Source organism: Mytilus galloprovincialis, chromosome 6, assembly GCF_965363235.1.
Source record: "Mytilus galloprovincialis chromosome 6, xbMytGall1.hap1.1, whole genome shotgun sequence".
In the NCBI taxonomy this organism is placed as follows: Eukaryota; Metazoa; Mollusca; class Bivalvia; order Mytilida; family Mytilidae; genus Mytilus; species Mytilus galloprovincialis.
The window spans coordinates 38263778-38286235 of record NC_134843.1 but is presented as its reverse complement, the minus strand read 5'-3'; the positions used below and the strand labels follow the sequence as shown (position 1 = coordinate 38286235).

The following is a 22458-nucleotide window of genomic DNA, read 5'->3' as shown; positions in this document are numbered from 1 at the left end:
ATTCAAAATATAAATTCCCTTATGAAATTGTAGTCATAGTAACTTTGTGTAATGCATGAAGAAATTGGTTTTTATAATTGTCACCATATGAATTACAAACATCTTTACCTCTTCCTTGACTGTTCCAAACTCTGGATCTAATGCTTTAAACGAGTATCTATAGTTCCCTTTCACACTTATATGATCTTTAAAGTCTTTCAATGTTATTTCTCCTAATCTGAAAAATAAATTATATTGGACTTTAAAAAATGTTCCTGCATGACCAGTGCCCTTTGTTTGTTAAAAAATATCCAAGTAAAACATATCAAAATTTTCTTGAATAAGTTAATCACTTTCCAAAGTTCTAGCACTGAGCAGGTCTACAAAATAGAAAATCAAATCATGGATGGCTGCTTAACCTCCAGCGGCAAATTAATATGCAAATTCAAGACGAGAACATTTTATGTAATATGACTATGATCCTTGCTTTGACGTATTTGTACTAGACTAACAAGCTGAGCTAGATTTTTAACCTGCTTGTTCACAAGGTAACAGTCCTCAGTAAGACACATCACCTTACCTAGACACATTATTCTGACTCCAAGCTGACCAGTCTTTGCACTCACTCCTTAATGCCATGTGCTTGTCGGAGAAGCAGCAAAAACTAATTTTAAAGTCTTTTGGTTTACTCTACAGGTTCAAAACCTTCAACCTACCACACTAAATTAAATGTAAAGCTTACCTTTTATGTATGGTACACATACTAGGGTTAACTGTCCTATCAGTAAAATATAGCACTTTTGTTGTGGGTTGAGGATTTAACTGTTTGGTTCTGGATGATGGATTGTCTAACTGATTTGGGGAAAAACCTGGAATTGAAATAAATTTAAAAGTTAACATAATCAATACAGTCTTATAATCAAGATAAAATTACATGGATACAAAGATCTAAAAATAACTTCTTTTTTTTTTTAATATAAATTAAAATAAATATCATTTTATTCAGAAATCATAAAAATTTATAATAAGCAAAAAGTTATTCAAATCAAGTGAATAGGTTCTCCATTTTTTAACCATGATATTTTGAAATATTTTATATGAGTTAAACAGGATTTTTCTCTAAATTATAAAAAATGAAATGGCATTTAAGTCTAAAATGACAAAATCGCATTAATAAATGCACGCAATAATTTCTGAATTTACAGTAATTCCTAATTCAAATATAATTTAATAAAGGCCAAAATGAAAATTAAATTCATGTTACAACTGCACATTTTTTCAAGCAGTTGTTTTCTATAAATGAATAGTTTTGAAATTGGCTTTATTAGGAATGAAATTGAAATAAAGTTTTGCAAAAATAATTATCAGTATTTGATCAACCAAACAAGTTTTATTCAATCTCTGCTGTGCCTTCTACATGGGTGTTGTGCAAAGAATGCATATTTTGTGCAATACTCATCCTAAAATATTGCTGATTTCCAAACTTCAATAAAAGCCTATCACCTACACTCTTCTGTGGATTTATTGATTTTTGTGTATACTTTTTTTTGGAGAATTGATAAAAAATTGTACTTTTGAATTTTTAGATATTTGATATGGTGAGGTTGCCAAAGCCTGCATACAAGCCTATAAATATTTTGTATATCTTATAAAATTTAAATTCATAGTTTGTCTTCACTGATGGAATCCCTGATGGTAAATTGGTTTATTCCATATTGGTATCATTTTAGTAGGTTTCTCTATATGAATTGGATTTTGAATAAAAAAGCATATTCACCTGAGAAAGTGTTATTCACCGCACTAAACATCACGCGCTTTTACATGCAACGTTATTTTAAAATGTTTCATGTAAAATTTGTTTTGGTATACCGGTATGTTTGTCAATAAATACATGTTCTTCTCTCGGAATATGGAATAAAACAATTACTGTCTTCTGTTTCGGTAAATATGGGGTTTAATTGACTTTTGAAAAACTGATATTCACCTCGGCCGTCAGCCTCAGTGAATATCAGTTTTTTAAAATGCAATAAAACCGTATATTTACCTCATCAAAAGACAGTAATTGTATAATATCACAAATTCTTATCATCCACAGAAATCAAGAAAAACATGCATTGGAGATTAAAATTGTAGGGCAAAATATACAAATTCAATTCTAACCAATGCCCTCAAAGTATATTTTCTGGAATATCTCTACATTTATACACATATTTACAGTGCTCCCTACACAATACACCTTTTTACAGTGCTCCCTACACAATACACCTTTTTACAGTGCTCCCTACACAATACACAACACTCACTTGTATTACTACCTGGTATAGATGTGATGGGTGATCGTCGTACATCTCCAGTCGAATCAAAATTTAAACGTCTAGAGGTGACATGTTCATATGTATTCTGAAATCAAATCCATAATTGTTTTAATTAAAACAAGTTAAACCGTGAGATTCTGCTCACTTATGATATCCCTGTTAAAAAGAAATTGGTTTACAAAAAATTGATAAATGTAAAACGACATTTCATATACATGATATAGAATGCTAACATGAAGCTTAATTCTAATATTCAGAAAGCTCTGATGTGCAGTCCTTGAAAAAAAATTTGAGAATAAAAACGCTTATTTAGTATTATAGTCAACTGTTATTTACTTTTAAAGAAAGATCATACTGTGAAAATACCCAAACTTCGAATCTTCTATACATAAAAAAATTATACTCTGGTAACCATTCCATAAAAGAATGTTTAATAAGATCCAAGATACAGTGTACTTACTTGGCCATTGGAAACAGTAGATAAATTATTAGGTTGATTTATTTTATCTAATAGTGAACAAACAAAGTGTTCTACTGAGTCTAATTTATGTTGCTGAGGATCTGAGGTTTTGAAATTCAGGCGTAAACTATGTATTGCATCACGAACAACATGAAGATCTTCTCCAGACTGAAATATGAATATTAAAAATCAAAAGTTAACAATGAAAGGGGATGTATGGCTTGTTATAAGCTTAATGAAGCTAGTAAAATGTTTTGAAATTACCAACTCATGATCAGTGTATCAATAAATAGTAGTTTTACACTCAGCAAGAATATTTTCAGAGGACAACATGTCATTGTGAAATGAAAATAACAGTATCCATAAATGGTAGTTTTACACCTAGCCAGAATATTTTCAGAGGACAAAATTTCATTGTGAAATGAAAATAACAGTATCCATAAATGGTAGTTTTACACCTAGCCAGAATATTTTCAGAGGACAATATTTCATTGTGAAATGAAAATAAAGGTTGCTTTTTAGTATGAGAACATGCTGAACCAGGTCTTAATGTTCTACTATAGCTTAAAAGGTAAAAGTCTGCAGCGATTGTCGTTTGTTGCTGTATATTATTTCTTTTGATTGTTTTTTACATTAATTACGCCATTGTTTTTCACTTTTCAATTGTTAGAAGATTGTCCTTTCAGGTTCTTGTACAGCTTTATAGTTGAAGGTGGTGTAGTGATCTGCTAACCTTCTATGTAATTTGGTCTCTGGTGGAGAGTTGTCTAATTGGTAAACATGTCACAGTTTCTGATTTTTATCTTAATGAAGAGTCTGAGCTAGTTTTCTATAAATACATTTATTAATTCTTTGACAAAGCTTACAAAATCAGGGATAATTAACATTCCAGACATACAAATTTAAGCACAGTTTCACAACAGACTCCATTTTGTACTATTATTTGGGGATTGCTCATACTATTATTATTGAAAAAGAAGAGTTATTTGTTTAAATTACTCATATCGAGAGCTATACTTACATTTCCTCCAGGAGTGGCCTCCCTTTGTTGGGGATCGCCTGTTTGTAATATTTTTCCTTCCAACTTGGCCATTCTTTTGTCTTGAGATGCTACTCTAGCAGACAATGTGGCCTGTAAAATGGAGAATCAATTAAGGTGGTAGACCTTTGTTCAGGGAGACAACTCTTTAAATCAGTTATGTGTTTGTTAAAGTCAAGTTTCATCAATGTTTTTTAAGCATTTACCTGAAACAGATTGGAAATAATCTATGTAACCTAGAAGCTTAGAATATATTTATGAAAATGGTTGACACAAACGTACTGATGATTTTAAGAGTTATTTCCTTTAACCTAGGTCTACCTCCTTAAAGAACAAATCTTTGGATTTTTGTGCAAGAAATACAAGAAAGCATATTTAATTCTTGTATTTCTTGTACAAAAATAATTATGACTATTGGAGGTAAAGGATATAAGTCAATCTTTTATAATTCTAATGATAAACCATTCAGATAGACAATACAATTTTATTGATATGCTACAACAATCATATACTATTTAGAACAAGAAAGACAACAAAAAAAAATGAATTTACACATGCCCTGAGCGATAATATTCACAGACAGACAGACAGACAGACAATATCTCGTAATTTTTGTCTTTTCTTATGTTTACATTTATTTCTAACATGAAAATCTTACCCCACGTTCTCCAACCAAGCGTAACCTCTCATGAAGGTCAGATATCTGCTGCTTTAATGCTCGTGTTACAGATTCTTTTTCTTGAATTGTGAGCTGGATATTGTTTTGCAATTGGTCAACTTTTTGGTCTCTTCTTACAATCTCCTTCTATAAAGAAAAGAACGTAAATATGTTGACTTTGGTCATTTTCCATAACTCCTTAACCTTAAACAAGTGAAAATTCTGACTGAAATCAATCATATCAGATATTTAAAAACAATCTGAAAACTAGAATTATATCTTCAAATGTTTAAATCTCCATATCAATCAATCATCCTTTTTAAATAAAATAAAATCTTAATCAAACGAAAGGTTAAATTAAATTTGTCTTTACAAATCATTCTTTTCTTTCTTCAGCCATATTTTTTTATCATAATTTATCAAATTAAAATAAACATACATAATTGTATATACTTACTCTTAAATCTGATATGGTTTTATCTCTATCATAAACCTTCATCTTTAATTCACCCTATAAATTAAGTAAAATTTACATTATTACTATTTGAAGTCAAATTCATACATCATAGTTTTTTGAATTACCTCCCTTATACTACAAAAAAAGACTTTTTGTTGAGTTTCTTTTGTTACCTATTCTGTCATTGGACTCAGACTTACTGTCATATTGCTGTGTGTTTGTTTAATCTCCATTGGCTAGAGGTATATATAAGGGGGAAGTTCTATACTTTTCAAAGATTCTTGTATTTTTCTTTCATTAATAACACAAGTCAAAATGTGTAGGTAAACTTTGCTAATACACAAGTTTCTATCATAATAAGATATTTTTTAAATTTGTAAAATATGTTGGAGCACACATTTGCAAAAGCATGAACAATTATTTCAATCTTTAAAACTTAAATTTTGATAATTCTACCTTTTCAGATTCTAAAGACTGTTTTTCAAAGTCTCTGCGTAGAAGTTCAGCCCTTAATTGAGACAGCTGTTCCTCTTGGTCAGCCATTCTTTGTTGTAGACCTGACTTTTTACCCTGTAAATGCATGCAGTCGTTCTTTGTCCGAGACAAATCTTCACGTAAATCTGAACACACCTCCTGTGTCTGTATCAATTGACTTTCTAGTATCACCTAAAAAATATTAATATTTATTCAATAATAGGAAAAAATCACATGTGTTTATCACTTCTATTTGATATTAAAACATGAATGTGTCCCTAGTACATGTATGCCCCATCTGAACTAACATTTTCTATGTTCAGTGGACCGTGAAAATGGGGTAAAAACTCTAACATTAAAATAAAAAAGATCATATCATAGGGAAGATGTGTACTAAGTTTCAAGTTGATTGGATTTCAACTTCATCAAAAACTTCTTTGAGCAAAAAATTTAACCTGAAGCAGGACAGAAGGATGCACAGATGGACAGACATACAGATGAACGAACAAACGCACAGACCAGAAAACATAATGCCCATAAATGGGGCATCTAAATAATAGACAAGTTTGATTGGTTTAATTTCTAGGATATTAGGACTTACCATTTGTTCAGCAGGAGAAGAACCAGATATAACCTGTTTAGGACTATCTTCAGCACCATCTGGTGGTTCCCCACACAGCAACTACAAAAAAAAGATTACAAAACTATTTACAAAATATATTGGAATAAAATTGAGAATGGAAATGGGGAATGTTTGTTTATGTAATATATACGTGTTTCTCGTTTCTCGTTTTGTTTATATAGATTAGACCGTTGGTTTTCCCGTTTGAATGGTTTTATACTAGTAATTTTGGGGCCCTTTATAGCTTGTTGTTCGGTGTGAGCCAAGGCTCCGTGTTGAAGGCCGTACTTTAACCTATAATGGTTTACTTTTTTTAAATTGTTATTTGGATGGAGAGTTGTCTCATTGGCACTCACACCACATCTGCCTTTATCTATATAATGTGTCAAAGAGACAACCATCCGACTAAAGAGCAGATGTATGAATGACTGATGACTCAAAATGTTGTACCTTTAAAATAGTCTTTCAAAATGTAAGAATATAACTGAATTTTTACACCCCTTTAATATTTCTCGTCAATATAATCCTTTTGTTATTGCTCTAGTTTCTGATCTGTCCATAAATTGCAAAGCTTACTAAATTAAAACTTCCACTTATATTTCCCCTTTACTGGGCCCTTCCCCAAACATGCCAAAGTACCTGGAAACCAGTGTAGTATTTTATTTATTTTTATTTATTGCCTTTTTATTTTTCTCATTTACTGTGTATTTTTTTATTTGAATTGTTTGATTGAAACTTGAATACCCCAGCCTAAAAAATGATGGTAGGAATTTTGAATTTTGAATGGGGACATATATTTGAAACCCCCTCCCTTTTTTAATACTGGGTTGGAAACTCCCTACTTTAAAAAATGGCTAGATCCGCCCCTGCATTTTCCATGTTGGAAAATCATACTACCTGTTATGTTAAATACTCAAGTAAACCAGTATATTTGATGTATGATTTTTTTATTTTTGGTGTTTTAACGCCACTTGAAAGCATTTAGGCTTTTTCGTGGTGGCCAGTTTTTATTCGTGGAGGAAGCCGGAGTGCCAGGAGAAAACCACCTACCTTCCATTAGGAGAACTGACAATCCTGACAATCCTAGTCAATTAAGATTGAAGTCGAGTGAACCTGCACGAGCGGGGTTCGAACTCACAACATCAGTGTTGACTGGCTAGTGATTACAGTAGTAACTACTTAGACCATTCGGCCACTGAGGCCCCCCTTTGATGTATGAAAACAAACAGCTTTCAAAATTAATCATAATATCTTTCACTAGTTACTATTAACTTCTCAGAGATGCACATGACGAGACTTACCAAATCTTGCAATTTTAGGAGTTCTCGTCTTGTATTAGACATGGCATCAGAGAGTTCCATATACTCCTGTAGCAGATCTTCGTATTGAGCTCTGTCCACAGTGTTGCTCCCACTATCTTCTAACTCTGTACCACTGTCTTTGGCTATTAAAAATAAGACAAATTTATAATGACCATACGAATTTGAAATTCTTTACCCCAATACTTGACCACAAATAATCAGCAACTAATTAACATAACTTTTTATAATGGATGTAGATATTTATATCATTTAACAATACACAAGATACAGTCAAGACATTAATTTACAAATACAAATTTTATCAAAATTTATAAAAAGCAATATACAGGCATGGTTCCAGGATAAACCTACACATATGCGAAGACGAGGACAATTTGTAACGACCTTGATTACCCATCAGGCTACACATATACCCAACATTTCTTTTTACTCATGGTGACATAAACTACAATCTAATACTGGTTTTAAAGAAATTCTCTTTTAAATGTATTGTTTCTCCTCTAAACATACCTTATTAAAGGAATTAAGTAAACAAATTATGCTGTTATGCAGTTTTCAGCAAAAGAAACCACGATCAATTATAGAAATCATGAAACACATACCAGTAATTCAAAAAGAACATCATTTGAAATTACATATATATACAAGTTCAAACATAATTTATTTATCACTAACATACTTTAAACATTACTACAAAAACATAGAAATAAACTCACCATAGACCTGGTCAGATGATTTACTTTTAGAGAGGCGACTTTCTTTTGGACTAGATGTATCAGTTATGCCAGGACTAAATCTTGACGAGGACTGTGGACTTTTGTCAGCACTGGCCCCATCGCCATCATCCCGACTGAAAACTCTAGTCCTATCACAGTTAAAGCTTTGATCTGAGTCACTCAAGTGCTCTGAACTACTTCCCTCATGGTATGTACGCCTGAAATGATATCAAAACATTCTTTTGACTCAAAATATATCTAGAGGACTTTCTTCTATGTCAATCTCCATCTGATATCGGTCAGTGAACTGTACCTTGTCCAAACAACTAGCCAACCATTCAGGTTAACAACTATGTTGTTGAAAACTTGCCAATCTAAAATTTTAATACACATACTTTAAGAATGATCTCATCACCAATATATTTGTAAGATTGTTTTACTTACTGTGGAGTTATTTATTTTTTCATGGATAAAGAATTTGTTTTTTCAAGAATACTTGGATTTCTATTTGTTCCTGAATCTGCTTACAAGCCAATCAAAAGTTTTTACTTCGTTGACCATATAAATTCTTGGGTCACCTTAACCCACGAAATCAATGAAAATTGGTATCCAAAGAAAAATAATGATTCCACAGAAGTCAAATCAATTGTATTTCCTTACCTAGACCAGATCAACCTATGTTTTGGTGCAGTATAACTAATATTGTTCCACATTTTTTATTTTATGTATAATCCAACTTTAACCACTAAACAGAATTGTCTACCTTCCGAGAAAAAATTGTATTTCTGTAATTCTTGAAAATTTAATCCATATGCATCTGAAAATCATGCAATTTATAACACTACTATTCTATAACTAAAGATCAAAACATCTTTAATTTAAAATTTTTAAAACACTTTTTACTGGTAAGAATACAGATACCATAATACATTGTACATGTACAATCCTTAATACTATTTTTCAAGAATACATTTCTTAACAAGAAAGACTTATGCTTTCAAAACGTAATTCTGTTTAACCTAACCTCCTTTTCAATATGTATAACTTTAAGTTTTGCCACCTTTTGCTAACTTGAAAGTTCATTTTCCAAATGTAAGCATATTTCTGAACAAGTAAATTGAAAACAATGACATCTGTTCCCACATGTACAACAAAAGTCAACAATTCATATCCATAATTATACCTGAAATTACATTCCATTCTAATACGATTAACAATATAAATTTACAAGTTATTTTTTCCACATGATAACTGTATTAAAAAACGGCAAATACTTACATTCGCAAGAAATACCCACAAGTTATTTTTTCCACATGATAACTGTATTAAAAAACGGCAAATACTTACATTCGCAAGAAATACCCATGGGAAAACATTTTAGTAAAACTTTATAATAACTACATAAAATTGACTAATATTTGACAGGTGTATATTTTACCTGCTACAGACACCTATGACTCAAGTGTATACTACCACCCTGCATCCCAGTGACATGAAAATTATTATTTACATTGTGTTCCACATGACTGATCACAAATGTAAACAATGTTTCCCCAATGGCACAGTTACTGTGACAATGAGATGCTTTTATCTCTTTATGAATGATCTGTCTACTTTTCCATGTAAATCTATTATCAAAGTTAATGTAGCATAAATATATACTAAAGGTTAATTTCCTAAGATATTGTAAAAAGCTTCAAGTTGCGTTACACAGCATATATAACTTAGAGAGGTGAAACTCAATGTCAAAATGTTATCAATTATATAAACTTGTGTTTCCTACAGACTTGAAAAAGAAAAATATTACCCAGTAATCTTTCCCGGAAAGAAAATGAGTTGACATTTCTACGTGCTAGTTGTGTTTTATCATTCTTGAGGTATCAATTTTGTTCATTTTTGTAGGGAATGGAAAACAGTTTACTCTGAAAACACCAAATGTTCAGCATAGCATAAATTTTCAATAGGCTTATATACAAACTTTAGCATGAGCACAAAATTATATATTTTTTAAACCACAAGTTTTCCAAATAGGCTTGTATACAAACTTTTTCATAATCACAAGTTTTTCCTATATCCAGCAAAAATGATACATTTTGCACCCACGAAAGTAACTAAATCCATATAAACAATTTCTAACTTCAACTAATGTAATAGCAAATCTGTATTTAATATACAGTGTAAATTGTATCATTTAGTACATCAACTACTATACAAGTCTTACAAAGAGTTTAAAGTTTTACATGTAATGGTACATTGTATCATATAGGTGCAATAATACAATCAATACATTTAAGTATACACAGTAATAAGTACACAATTATATATACAATCAGCAGAAGCACACTTTATATATACCGATCAAAAACGAAGTCTGAATATACCATATCATCTCTCCTCCTCATCTTCATGAATATATTTAACAATCCAGAACACAGAAATCCAAAACAACTCATATCTTGCACAAACTTTACTAATTATGCAATTTCATAGACACAAAAGAATTTCTAAAAATTCCTTGATTATCACAAGATGAGCCACTCTGCCAAAAATTTATCCATCCTAAAACAGATTGTAGAACCTGTGATAAAGATCTGATACATGTAATAACACATTAATTAACCAATTAGTAAATGTGGTTAAGCCTTACCAAATTCTACACATGTATCGGTCTATGCTGTGCATCCCTTCATCTTTGTCCAGTTAATCTGATTAAAGATATCATGTCCACTCCAGGGAGTCCAGAGATAATACACTTAGCCAAGGGGATCTTGATGTGGAACTTTATCAAGCATTAAATAGCTATACAAAAGATCTCCCTTTCAGTTAAATATTCTACACCCCTCAGCTAGCTTAATGAACTCTTCTACCGACTGATCGAGCCAGCCCAACAAAGTTTTCAAGGGGTGTTAAGTTTAATGAATGGATAAAAATATCTATTTGTATCAGAATCAACACTAGGACACACTAATCCTATTTAGATATGAGGTTACCCTATTCAGAAATCAATTATCCCAACAACATCAAAATATTGGATTGTTATTCCAATATTTTCCCACTTTTCATAATCAAATAAATCTTCAAACTATATCTGGTTTCAATAGTAAATTAGCCATTAAATAAAACACAAAAATGATTATTACTTTAACATCAAATAAATGATCTTAGTTATTCAATAAATATTTGCATAACTTTCTAGTTACAAATCAATTTTCGTATGAAACATACCTCATCATATATGACCCAATTTTTTAATGATGTAATTTAGTTTGTTCTGTTATTAATTGATTTGTTTCTGTTTTCAAATTAATTTACAATTTTATTTTAATTCTAATTTTGAAAAAAATGACTGATAAAAATAAAGGTTGCACATTTAACGTTTCTTTCAAGAAATAAAATGTTTGTTAACTGTTTTTTTAATGAAATAAATAAATATCAACATATCTCTTCTTAATGAGTGTTATAACTTCACATACTTAGGATAAATAATATTCTAGGGATACCAATTTCCCTGGATATTTTGGGTGTAGGTTGTAAACCATGAATTTAAATATCAAACGAAATACCAATTTTCTATAGACTATAAAGTATGTAGACTTTTGGAAAACGAAAAAATTAAAAAGCCATGAATGCTCATCTTTTTTTTATACCAAATTTACTAATTATGAAATCCACATTATTTAAGGAAAAACTATTGTCTCTTTGACACTATCCCATTTCCATTCTCAATTTTACATAATGCACTGCGGGGTGGGGGTGGGGGTGTAGGAGGGGCCCTGATCCCGAAATCCCGGGCTTAAAAACACAAAATCCTGAGGGTCCCGAATTTAATTAAATTTCAATTCCGACATCCCAATTTTCAAAAGAAAAAAAATTTCTGGATCCCAAAAGGGTCAATCCCTAAATCCTGAGCTTAAAAACACCTGATCCTGAAGTCCTGATAAAGGTCCTATCCCCCCTCACTGGTTCCTTTTTCATAGTAGTACCAAATGGAAGAGATATTCTTGAATACCATTTCCATTGGAATTTTTTTACACCATCAGTTTCCACTGAAATAAAGGGTATAGAATATTTGTTCCAATGCGAACAGATATTATAGCATTGTTTACAACACAGATTCCAGAGGTTCCTCTTTTACAATGTGGGTGGAAAAAATGTACAATGACAGTGTTTCTAAATTCAGTTCAACCCATTGGTATAGTATAAAGCAGGATTCTTATTTATACCAAATTAAAATATTTCTTGTCCTGAGAAAAAATAAAAGATTCCCTTAATCAATTACATGAATTTAAACTGGAGTTTCCTAGTAAAAAATTTAATCTAAAAATTTCTATTATATCAAAAATAGTTTTTTTCTATATATATATTAGACACAAAATTACACATAATTTCTCAATTATTTTAATCCTCAATGTGTAAGCCTTGTTTCAAGCATAGATGTAAATACCCATAGCATAGACATTACATCTATGTTTCGAGGGACATTTGTCAAATTTCATACACATGGATTTGATAGAACCCTATTGAAGAATTAGATGTAATTGTGATAAATTTGAGCAATCAACCAAGTTCTTGTAGCATGCATGACGATGTGATGCAATACAGAAAATTGCACATATGTATGCACTACTTAATAAACTAAATTGTAACAAACCTTGTGTAGGCTACAACAAACCACATTTCCTTTCAACCATCACACCATTGATAACTCCCATAATTAGCATGATAAATTATATAATGTACATATCAACCCTTCTCTGTATACAAACTTGAACTCTGACCTTAACATTAAATGTCATTTTGTTTGTCATTTGAAGACAAAAAGAGAATCAATCACATTTGTCAATCTTTGCCTATCAAGTAATCAAAACAAATTCAATTCAACACATAAATCCAACACATGGATAAATCATTACTATCAGTCTAAGAATCTCATTTGAAGTTAATTACCAAGACATTTTCATAGCTTTATGGTCAGCTTAAATAAATGTTGAAGTCCACATATCAAAACATCTCATTTTTTTATTATTCTGGATGCACATATTTTTTGTCATGTTCCATGGTATTTATATGCATCTTGTAAATTTCAATCATCAACACTTTAGATTTTTCTTTCAGAAATCGGAAAAAATCCAATTTTATTCAGCATACAATGAAAATATGTCAATTATATGCAATCTGTTGCAGTATTAATAAAACTGATACATTCCTTCAATAATTGACAATTTGAATATCGGTACATTTGCAAATCGAACAAGTCAGATGTAAAATTGTAGATTTATATTCATGGTCCAAACTAAGTGGTCAAAGAACATAATATATCAAATACTACCAGTCTGCACCAAAATCTTTTCCGACATCTAAGTTGAAGTCCAATATTCCGATATTTTTCTAACTAGTCTAAGCAAAGTTTTTTCAAAAATTAAATAGGCTGAAAAATATTTTTTACTAATCTAGTGGCTAAAGGTGCAGAATGCACTACGATTTCTCTCTCTATTTTACTATTTCTTTTTGCCTGTCTTATTAACTTCACCAGAGACAGATATGCATGCACCGTCACTAAGAATGTTTTTCATCTTCCTGTCTGATAAATTTCCTAATTTCATATCAAATATCAAAGACATTGTGTATATATGACGTTAATGAAGTATGTCCATGACATGGTCAGGTGAATGGGTCAGTTGAGAGGATAAACACATTAGACATGCTACCTAAATTAATTAGGAGAGAACCACTATCTGGGAGCATTCATCTGTAAATATTCCATCATCTTTCAGTTAATTAAATCTCATTCTCGTAGACTTGTTGTAGGGAGTTAAATTTTCACCTTATAGACAAGACTACAAATAATTGATGGTGTAGATCACTTCTTGTAATGGTAAACAGAATTTATTGCTACACTGCAATGTCAGGAGTATAAGTATTGCAAAAAGACTAAATATCTTTTCAACAGCTGCATGGCTTCCAGAAATATGTCTTTCCCTGTTCACAAAAATCTTTTGATTAAAAGAGAGGCGAAAGATAATAATTTTAATAAAATTAGGGATATTCAAAACTTTGAAAAAACTAAAGACTGAGCAACAAGAACCTCACCCAAAACAGGGGCTGGTCTCAGGTGCTCTCTCAAACAGATTTCAAGTATAAAAAAAAACTAGGATCTAAAATATTCTGTAAAAAAAAGAGTTGCCAATAATGATATTGAATACTCAGACACAAAAACATTTTGGATCTTGGGTGGTTGTCAGTGTAAATTATGCGAATAACTGATCAGAATTATTCAAAATTTGACCAAAACTGATGTTTCAACGCAAATAATGCATACTTAAAGAGTCAATACTTCGTTATTTTAATATCAGATCTGCGTAAATGAGGTTACTGTGGATACATTATTATTCGTTCGATACCAATTTTCGCAGGTTTTCTTGGTACAGGTGAACCACAAATTTGAATATTCAACGAAATACAAATTCTCTATAGACTTTGTATGCAGAGATTAGCAAAACCACGAAATTTAATATCCACGAAAATGCAAGTTTTACCCTATGCAAGAAAATTGATACCCTCGGAAATAAATGAATCCACAGTATTTTGTAATTTATATTATATCATAACTATTTATATGTGAAATTTGTAGTACTATAATATGGCTTGATTAAAAAAAACCATTGAAATCTGATGGCCAATACTAAGCCTTCATGAATTTACTCCTTTTAATGAAAATTGCCACTGGTACAATATATAGAATGTAAAAAACCCCAGTTCATTCTAGGTACATTTCTAGTTTGGAATTAATGACAACTAATCGTCAATTATATATTCTCATAATAAAGGAGTAACTTGGTACATTTTCTGTTTTTATCTTAATAATAGTTATTATCTGTGCATTTAGTCATATTAATAAACATGTAATAATCTTATTTTGAATATGTTGTAACACATTTATAAAAGAGTCAGTGCCCTAAATATCAGTCCTGTTTGCAAAATAAAAATATTCAAAAAACACCAAAAGGCATTTAATGAATAATTCAATCTGCTTTTAATTAATTTAAGCTATTGAACTGATAAAGATGCTGCCATTTAAGGAGGTAGACCTAGGTTAAGGGAGATAACTCTTTAAATCAGTCAAGTGTTTGTAAAAGTCAAGTTCACCAATGTATTTTAAGCATTTACCTGAAACAGATTGAAAATAATCTATGTAACCTAGAAGCTTAGAATATGTTTTTGAAAATGGTTGACACAAACGTACTGATGATTTTAAGAGTTATGTCCCTTAACCTAGGTCAACCACCTTAAAGGTCCCATGGAGCAATAAACGTTTGTTGTAGTTACATTTTATTTGATTTCACCACTATACATGATAATTTTTTCATTCAATCATTTTTTATAATTTTTAGTTTTGGTTTCATTTTTTTTTTTAATTTAGTCTCAGAGTCAGATTCCCTATCATTTTTTTTTTATAATTACATCCCCAACTGTAACTTTAAATATTTTGCAGCCAAAGAATTAAAGAATAAAAATTAAATCATTGCAAGCAATTTTTAACTACAGAACTACATTTTTTTTTAAGAGAACACTAAATAAGCAAATAACATATTTCTCACAAATCAATTTACAATGCTCATTCTTGCTGTTCCCTGTCTATTGACTATAAAATATTTTACAAATAATTTCCAAAAGACTATTTATAAATTTTGACATGACATACCACAAGAAAACATAAAGAATAGCATTATTCATCTTTATATTTGTAAATTTTTGAAATTCTCCTGATTGTATTTGACATTCAGATTACCTTATTAGAAAGTAAATCCTAAGAACTACTGGTACAAATAATAAACAAACAGAGACCTGTTATTTGTTGTGATGTATGTTAGATATAGTATTTATGATTTATAGTTAGCCGACATGAAACATCCTGGGGTAGTTTAAACTCATATTATTAAAAGTTTTTATCCGATCAAATTATCTTTTTTATTGTCCCGTGTATTACATTATCACCATTAAGCCTCAGGGCTTTTTCACAAATCAACAACTTTACCAAAAATAAAAATTTTCAACTATTATTTCTATTTTTGGAAATTTATTGAAATTTTTAAGTATTTCTTTCCTCTTTCTCATTTTTTGAAATGTTTATGCTATCCATTAAGAGATTTATTTGTCAATTAATGTGTCAAATTCCGAGTACCTTCAACAATGAACGGGCGGAACAATGCTTACTCCCTCTAATTCAGAATAAAAAGGGTGATTAAGTTTCAGGTAATCCTTTTATCATTGTCACAAGAACTTGTACAAAAACACTTCAATTCTGTATATGACAACTTTAGCCTTAAGGATAAAGACAGAACGTAACATCTTCGACACCTGCTTACTCTTAACTCCATCATTCATAAATACTGTTCTATCGATTAGTTCAACCATTTTCTATGTTTAATTTTTCAGTCAGTTCAATCGTGATTCCAAACATATGTAGAGATATTTTTTCAATAAGTTACTATAATATTTTTTTCGGAGACTCCATCATCTACTGTAAATCCATAACTTATTTGCAATATTGTAGTTGTTGACAAATGGACCAAATTGGGAGAAACAAATGTAAACGCTATCAAAATTCAAGATGAAAGATTTCATTTTTGAGAAAAACCTTGCTATCATGTTGAAAGTTTTGCAAAAATTATGACATTGCAAAATTTTTCTGAATAATCAATATGAAAAAACTTAGTCTGAACTTTATACATACATAAACAATACAATGTGTTTTCACCATTCAACAGTTACCAGTGATATTAACCTGTATGTAAACAAGAGTTACCTACCTTCTATCACTATAATTATAAGATGATCTATTTCTTCTGAAACTATTACCAGCTTTTGCAGCATTCCTTCTAGCTTCTGCCAACGCTGCTGATGCTCCCTGCAAACAAAAACAACAGCGTTGAGGAAAATTGAAAATAAAAAAAATTATGTGTTTGTCACCACACTCGTAAATTTTAATCATGCCATTATCATTCTGAAATCTTTGATGCTTTAAAAAAATAAGCAGATGTAGTAGGAAAGATCTGCCATTGTAAAAATGATGTAGATATAAGCAGCTAAACAACCTTCAACAATGAGTAAAACTTGTAACTCATAGTAAGCAATATATAACACGGACGTGGAAAAATGTTAAACAATTCAAACAAGAAAACCAATGCCCTGATTTTTTTCCTATGATTTTGTAATATCTAAGGACAAATAATGCTTTAATTTGTTAATATGTTCAGTAAAAAAAAACCTGTATGAAGCTTGCAAATGAATCTGTTATAAACAGATGCTTCAAATTTGAAGCAAATGTAAATCTTAAAACAATGTGACTTAGGAATACACGCACATCTTGCTATTATCATAATTATTACTGACATAAACTGACAAACATCTTTATCATTTCACTAAAATAAAGCTATACCCTGTCAATAAGTGTTAAACATAGAATCATGATACCACATGAGAAGCATAGAATATGGAAGTTCTCACATTATTATAAGATTAATTCACATTAAAATGTGTATGGGGTCAACAGGTCAAACATTTTATAATTTGCTATGTTTTAAGTCACTGATTGGTTAATTTCACTTTTCTGACTGTCAACAAATTGATGGAAAGTGAATATCATTTCAATTACAAAATTCCATCATGACATGTACATTGAGCAGGAATTTATTTGTGACGTAGAATTTTCACATTGAAATATATAAATAAATAATATTCACTTTATTTCAGAATTGAATACTCTTTTTGAGTGTAAAAGTGTTAACCAAAGCATCTTTAGTATAAACAACAAAATGTGTGCCCATTTAACACTTTTCAACTACCAAGAGAAGTATTCAAAATTATAATTACAATTTTATTCTGCAAATATGAAATTATGATAGATCAAATTGTGTAACTGTTGTTGTTGACAGTTGCATTTTATTGAGAAAATCAAAGTGCTTGTAAGCACTGAAGTGTAAAGATTGCGTTTATTTATCAGTGGGAAGTAAAATTAAATATTGCATTGTTAATAAAGCATTGGTTGTAGTTGATTCAACTATAAACTACAATTCTGGACAATGGGAGATAACTCCAAATTAGGATGACTTTAACAATGACATCATTAATATTTTTAGAACAGCTTTCAGATTTCTGCACCTTGCAAAAGTTATGTAATGTTCTTGACATGTGTAACATAGTTGAAGATCTGAGCAATATATTTACTTTGATAAATTTCTGTAAATGTTCATGGATAGGATGTGTAGAATGTTATGATCAACACACTATATTTTGTGTATCAAAATAGGAGTGATAAGCCTTGGAAGATTTAGATATCAAGTCAGTGATATAGGGTTTTGGAATGTCACATGATTGTTGTCAGCCAATCAAAATTGTATTATGGATCGGATTGGAAAACACAAGGAATATCACTATTGTCATAGAAATCAATTTAAAATTTGATTTGTGACAAAATAAACATAACATTGTATAACAAAATAATATACTTGACAGGAAGACAGCATAGCATGTATAATTTAATAAACATCAAATAGTGGTTATTAATTTTTTTGAGTCCCATACCCTAAGTGTTATTTTTTTTTTATAAAAAAAACATTCTATCAACCTGCTTTTGAGTTGATGGGCAGAAATTTATATAGATTAGACTGTTGGTTTTCTTATTTGAATTGTTTAACATTAGAAATTTTTGGGGCCCTTTATAGATTGCAGTTCGGTGTGAGCCAAGGCTATGTGTTGAAGGCCATACTTTGACCTATAATGATTTACTTCTAAAAACTGTGACTTGGATGGGGAGTTGTCTTATTGTCACTCATACTACATCTTTTTTTATATCTATATAATATATAGATTTTAGAAGATGTGGTATGATATATTAAACTGCACAAACCAAAGTATGGAAAAGAAAATCCAAACAAATGGCATCTCTGACATTCTAAGGCAGACAGAGAATAAGACATGAATGGTAACAACACCACATATCCTTACCTGAGCTATACCAGTAACACTAGATCTCTTACTGTTGGATTGTGTGGAATGTTTGACACTTTGTGGTTTAAAATGGGCCGCTAATGCTAATATCAATCTCATAATAGACTTCAGATTGCCATCCACAATATCTGAAAAACATTTAATGACAAAAGTTTTATCACTAGTGTATACATGTATTTTATAACATAATTTGGACACTATACTTCTACTACAACATGTACAAGCAGTTTTCTGAATATATATGGTAATTTTACTGTTTCAAGTAACCTTAAGATCATAGCTGTAAAAAAGTTACTACTATCATTACTCAGCTAGTTTAATACTCAGTAGAATGAATTAACTAATGAATTCAGACCTGACCACTGCTTTAAGAACACAATGAGAACATCATCCATTAAATTTCTTATTTTCAGTCTAACATATGGTAGTTAAGGTACCCCAATGAATACTTATCTTCTATTCATTGAATTCTAAACTCAATTTTCTGTATTTAATTGCATAAAATTTGGACAGGACAATTCGAATTTCAATTCTCCTTGTTCAATCACAGGACAATTTCTTATAAACTGTTGCTTCATTTTCTATGAAAAATATTTCTGGCACTTTGATTCTTTCTAGTATAAATAAAATTTATTTATTTTTTTACTGGATGGATAAATTTAATAGTTTTCAATTTAGCAATTTTACCAAGATTATCTTTTATGTTTCTGTTATTTTTATTGATCTAATAAACATTAAAAAACTTTTCAATTTTATAAAATACATAATACATGTATTGTTATTATTACCTGACAGAACTGTGCATAATTCATCGGGAAATTGTTGAAAAGAAAGTAATTTGCATAAACTACAGAGTAATCCATGTGGTAATCAGGGAAATGAACAAGCTTATATGCAGGATTAATGAACCATGATGGGAATAAAAAAAAATTAAATTGTGGTAAAATGCTACACACAAATTTGAATTTTTATAATCTTGTCCGATTAACATGATTAATGTAAATTCAGAAATTATTGTATTCATTTATTATTGTGATTTTTGAAGATTAGACAAAAATGCCAGATTAGTTATTGAGATTACATCATTTCAGAAAAATCTGCATACATATATATGAATCGGATATCAGAATGCAGGTACTTGTCAATGCCATACAGTATTACTTATCTAGTCCCATTATTTGCGTTAATTAAAACATCAAAATTATTTCTGAATTTACATTAAATAATAAATTTAGTAGTCACACTTCATACCCTTTTGTATTTGCTAATTAATTTTTACAAATAACATATTCAGTTTCCTGTTGCATTACCTTTAGGATTAGTATGATGCATCCTGATTCTGTTGGTAGTCATGTAATGTAGAATTCTTTCAATGTTCTCTCTCATTTCACCGTAGGTAGAGGGACAAAGATGGACACCACTCATGTGCTCTCCTCCTAAAACATAATTTACAAAATACATATTGATGATGAACAAGTGAAACTGTGAGCTTTTGCTCACTGATGACACCCCACTCGCCCAGGAAGTTGTTGAGTTATGAATCTGAAAATGCATCACAGGGTATAGCTGTTTTATATTCATTATGTAAACCCTGAAACAAAATTTCAGAAATCCTTTTGATGTAGTTCCTGAGAAAGATGCGACCAAAAATATTAATGGTACGGATGGAGGGACAAACAGATGGACAGACAAGGTTAAACAGCGAGTATATCTCACAGTTTTAAAGCTGCCGTATAAATATTGATGTTTTTCAATAATACACATGTACATGCTTCAGAACATAAATGCAAATTGAGAATGGAGAATGTGTCAAAAAGATAACAACCCACCAATAGGTCTTCAATTTTAACATGTATATGAAGTTTCCCAAACAACATCAGTCCAGTACTGACATCTTGTGTGAGAAAAAAGTACTATTTACTATTGGAAAATCAAATATCCAGAATGTTCAAATCATTTTGAAGAAATGAAATGTCCCAACCTCCAGACATAAAGTTGAAAAAACAGATGAGTCTTGCATTTATTTTTATAAGACAACTTTGTGCACATTATATTTTGTTCACTAATGCAATGTTGGTGCACTAATCTTATATATACACCTAAGAACTACACAGCCAGCATCATGGATGTTCTAGTACATGCAGTTGTAAAATTCTAATGTCATTAACAGAATAGATGGTCAAAGAATGTTTACATTCTCCAGCTCTGTATTGATTTTTATCTGTATTACAAACTCATGAATCAATATATAATACACTATATAAATTTATCAGCAATTGGTACATTTTCTTTTGGATCCTTTGCCTAATATTTCTTGAGATCATGGATATGATGTGATACTCTTAAACTTGTATGAAGCAATGATGTCAAATACATAACATGTGGGTTGATGTCTACAGATTTGACAATGAATGCATGCAATTAACATGATTAACATTAATAAAACCTAACAACTATCTAAATGCTTTGAAGCAATTAAATAAAATCATCATAGATACCAGGACTAGATACAAAAGACTCATCAGTGACGCTCGAATCCAAAAAACTTTTAAAAAAAACAAATAAATTACGAAGTTGAAGAGCATTGAGAACCAAAATTCCTAAAAGTTTTGCCAAATACAGATAAGGTAATCTATGCCTTTTTAAAAGAAGTGTTTTTATCTACTGCCTGTAGTTTCATATTCAATTTAATGTTCACGAAACAATTTGTTAGGACAAATTGCTTATAAAAATATAATCATTTGATAATGGGATTTTAATTTTTTGATTCTTTGATTCGATTTTTTTCAGCTCACCCTATATATGGGGTTCAATAGTTATGTTTGCCTATACTCAGTTTCAACAAAAAATACCATTATTCTATACGTGTAGTCATGTACATGAATGAACACACATGACTTATTATCTACATGTACATGTACCTCTAAGAGTCAAAATGTATTTTTTTCAAAAGATATTAAAAATAAAGGTAGACCTATTAAATTTCTTTTCAGCATTTAAGCACAACACTAAAGTAAAGCACTATATAATAACAAATTATAGCTTAGAATCTTAAAAAACAACTCATCTATTATATCATGTGTAACTAGATACATGTAATTTGATAAAAGCTTTACATTGTTAACTGTAATTTTCTGTCATTGGAGTATACTGTCACTAAGACACTGACTTTAAGTTTTCACCTTTTATGATCATTTACTGATCAGATTTACTTTTCAAAGTTGTTTATTTTTCAAAGTAAATTACAAAACCTTCACCTAGTTTTGAAAACCTTATGATTACAATAAATGGTGGTAAATCACTAGAACTTTATGTGCTAGTTGCAAAGAACAAAACAATTTAAAATAGTCAATCTCTACTAAATGTACTGTACAGTTTGTATTTACATTGTGTCATAGATCAAATT

General features: G+C 30.3%; 1 protein-coding gene across 4 annotated transcripts in view; it reads right to left on the bottom strand.

Moving 5' to 3' along the window:
* LOC143079530 (dixin-like) overlaps window positions 1-22458 on the bottom strand; it is a 36084-nt gene that overhangs the window by 3734 nt on the left and 9892 nt on the right. For 2 of the 4 annotated variants that reach the window (XM_076254932.1, XM_076254934.1), the window contains exons 3-16: window positions 20363-20488; window positions 19050-19180; window positions 16853-16950; window positions 8043-8260; window positions 7306-7448; window positions 5984-6064; window positions 5365-5574; window positions 4909-4962; window positions 4452-4598; window positions 3776-3886; window positions 2755-2922; window positions 2295-2379; window positions 722-848; window positions 109-217 (exon numbers count right to left, since the gene is read on the bottom strand). In XM_076254932.1, the coding sequence (XP_076111047.1) occupies window positions 109-217; window positions 722-848; window positions 2295-2379; window positions 2755-2922; window positions 3776-3886; window positions 4452-4598; window positions 4909-4962; window positions 5365-5574; window positions 5984-6064; window positions 7306-7448; window positions 8043-8260; window positions 16853-16950; window positions 19050-19180; window positions 20363-20488 (1808 nt within the window). Of the gene's footprint in view, window positions 1-108; window positions 218-721; window positions 849-2282; window positions 2380-2754; window positions 2923-3775; window positions 3887-4451; window positions 4599-4908; window positions 4963-5364; window positions 5575-5983; window positions 6065-7305; window positions 7449-8042; window positions 8261-16852; window positions 16951-19049; window positions 19181-20362; window positions 20489-22458 lie in introns of all 4 variants that reach the window. The other 2 variants (XM_076254931.1, XM_076254933.1) reach the window with 1 other exon arrangement.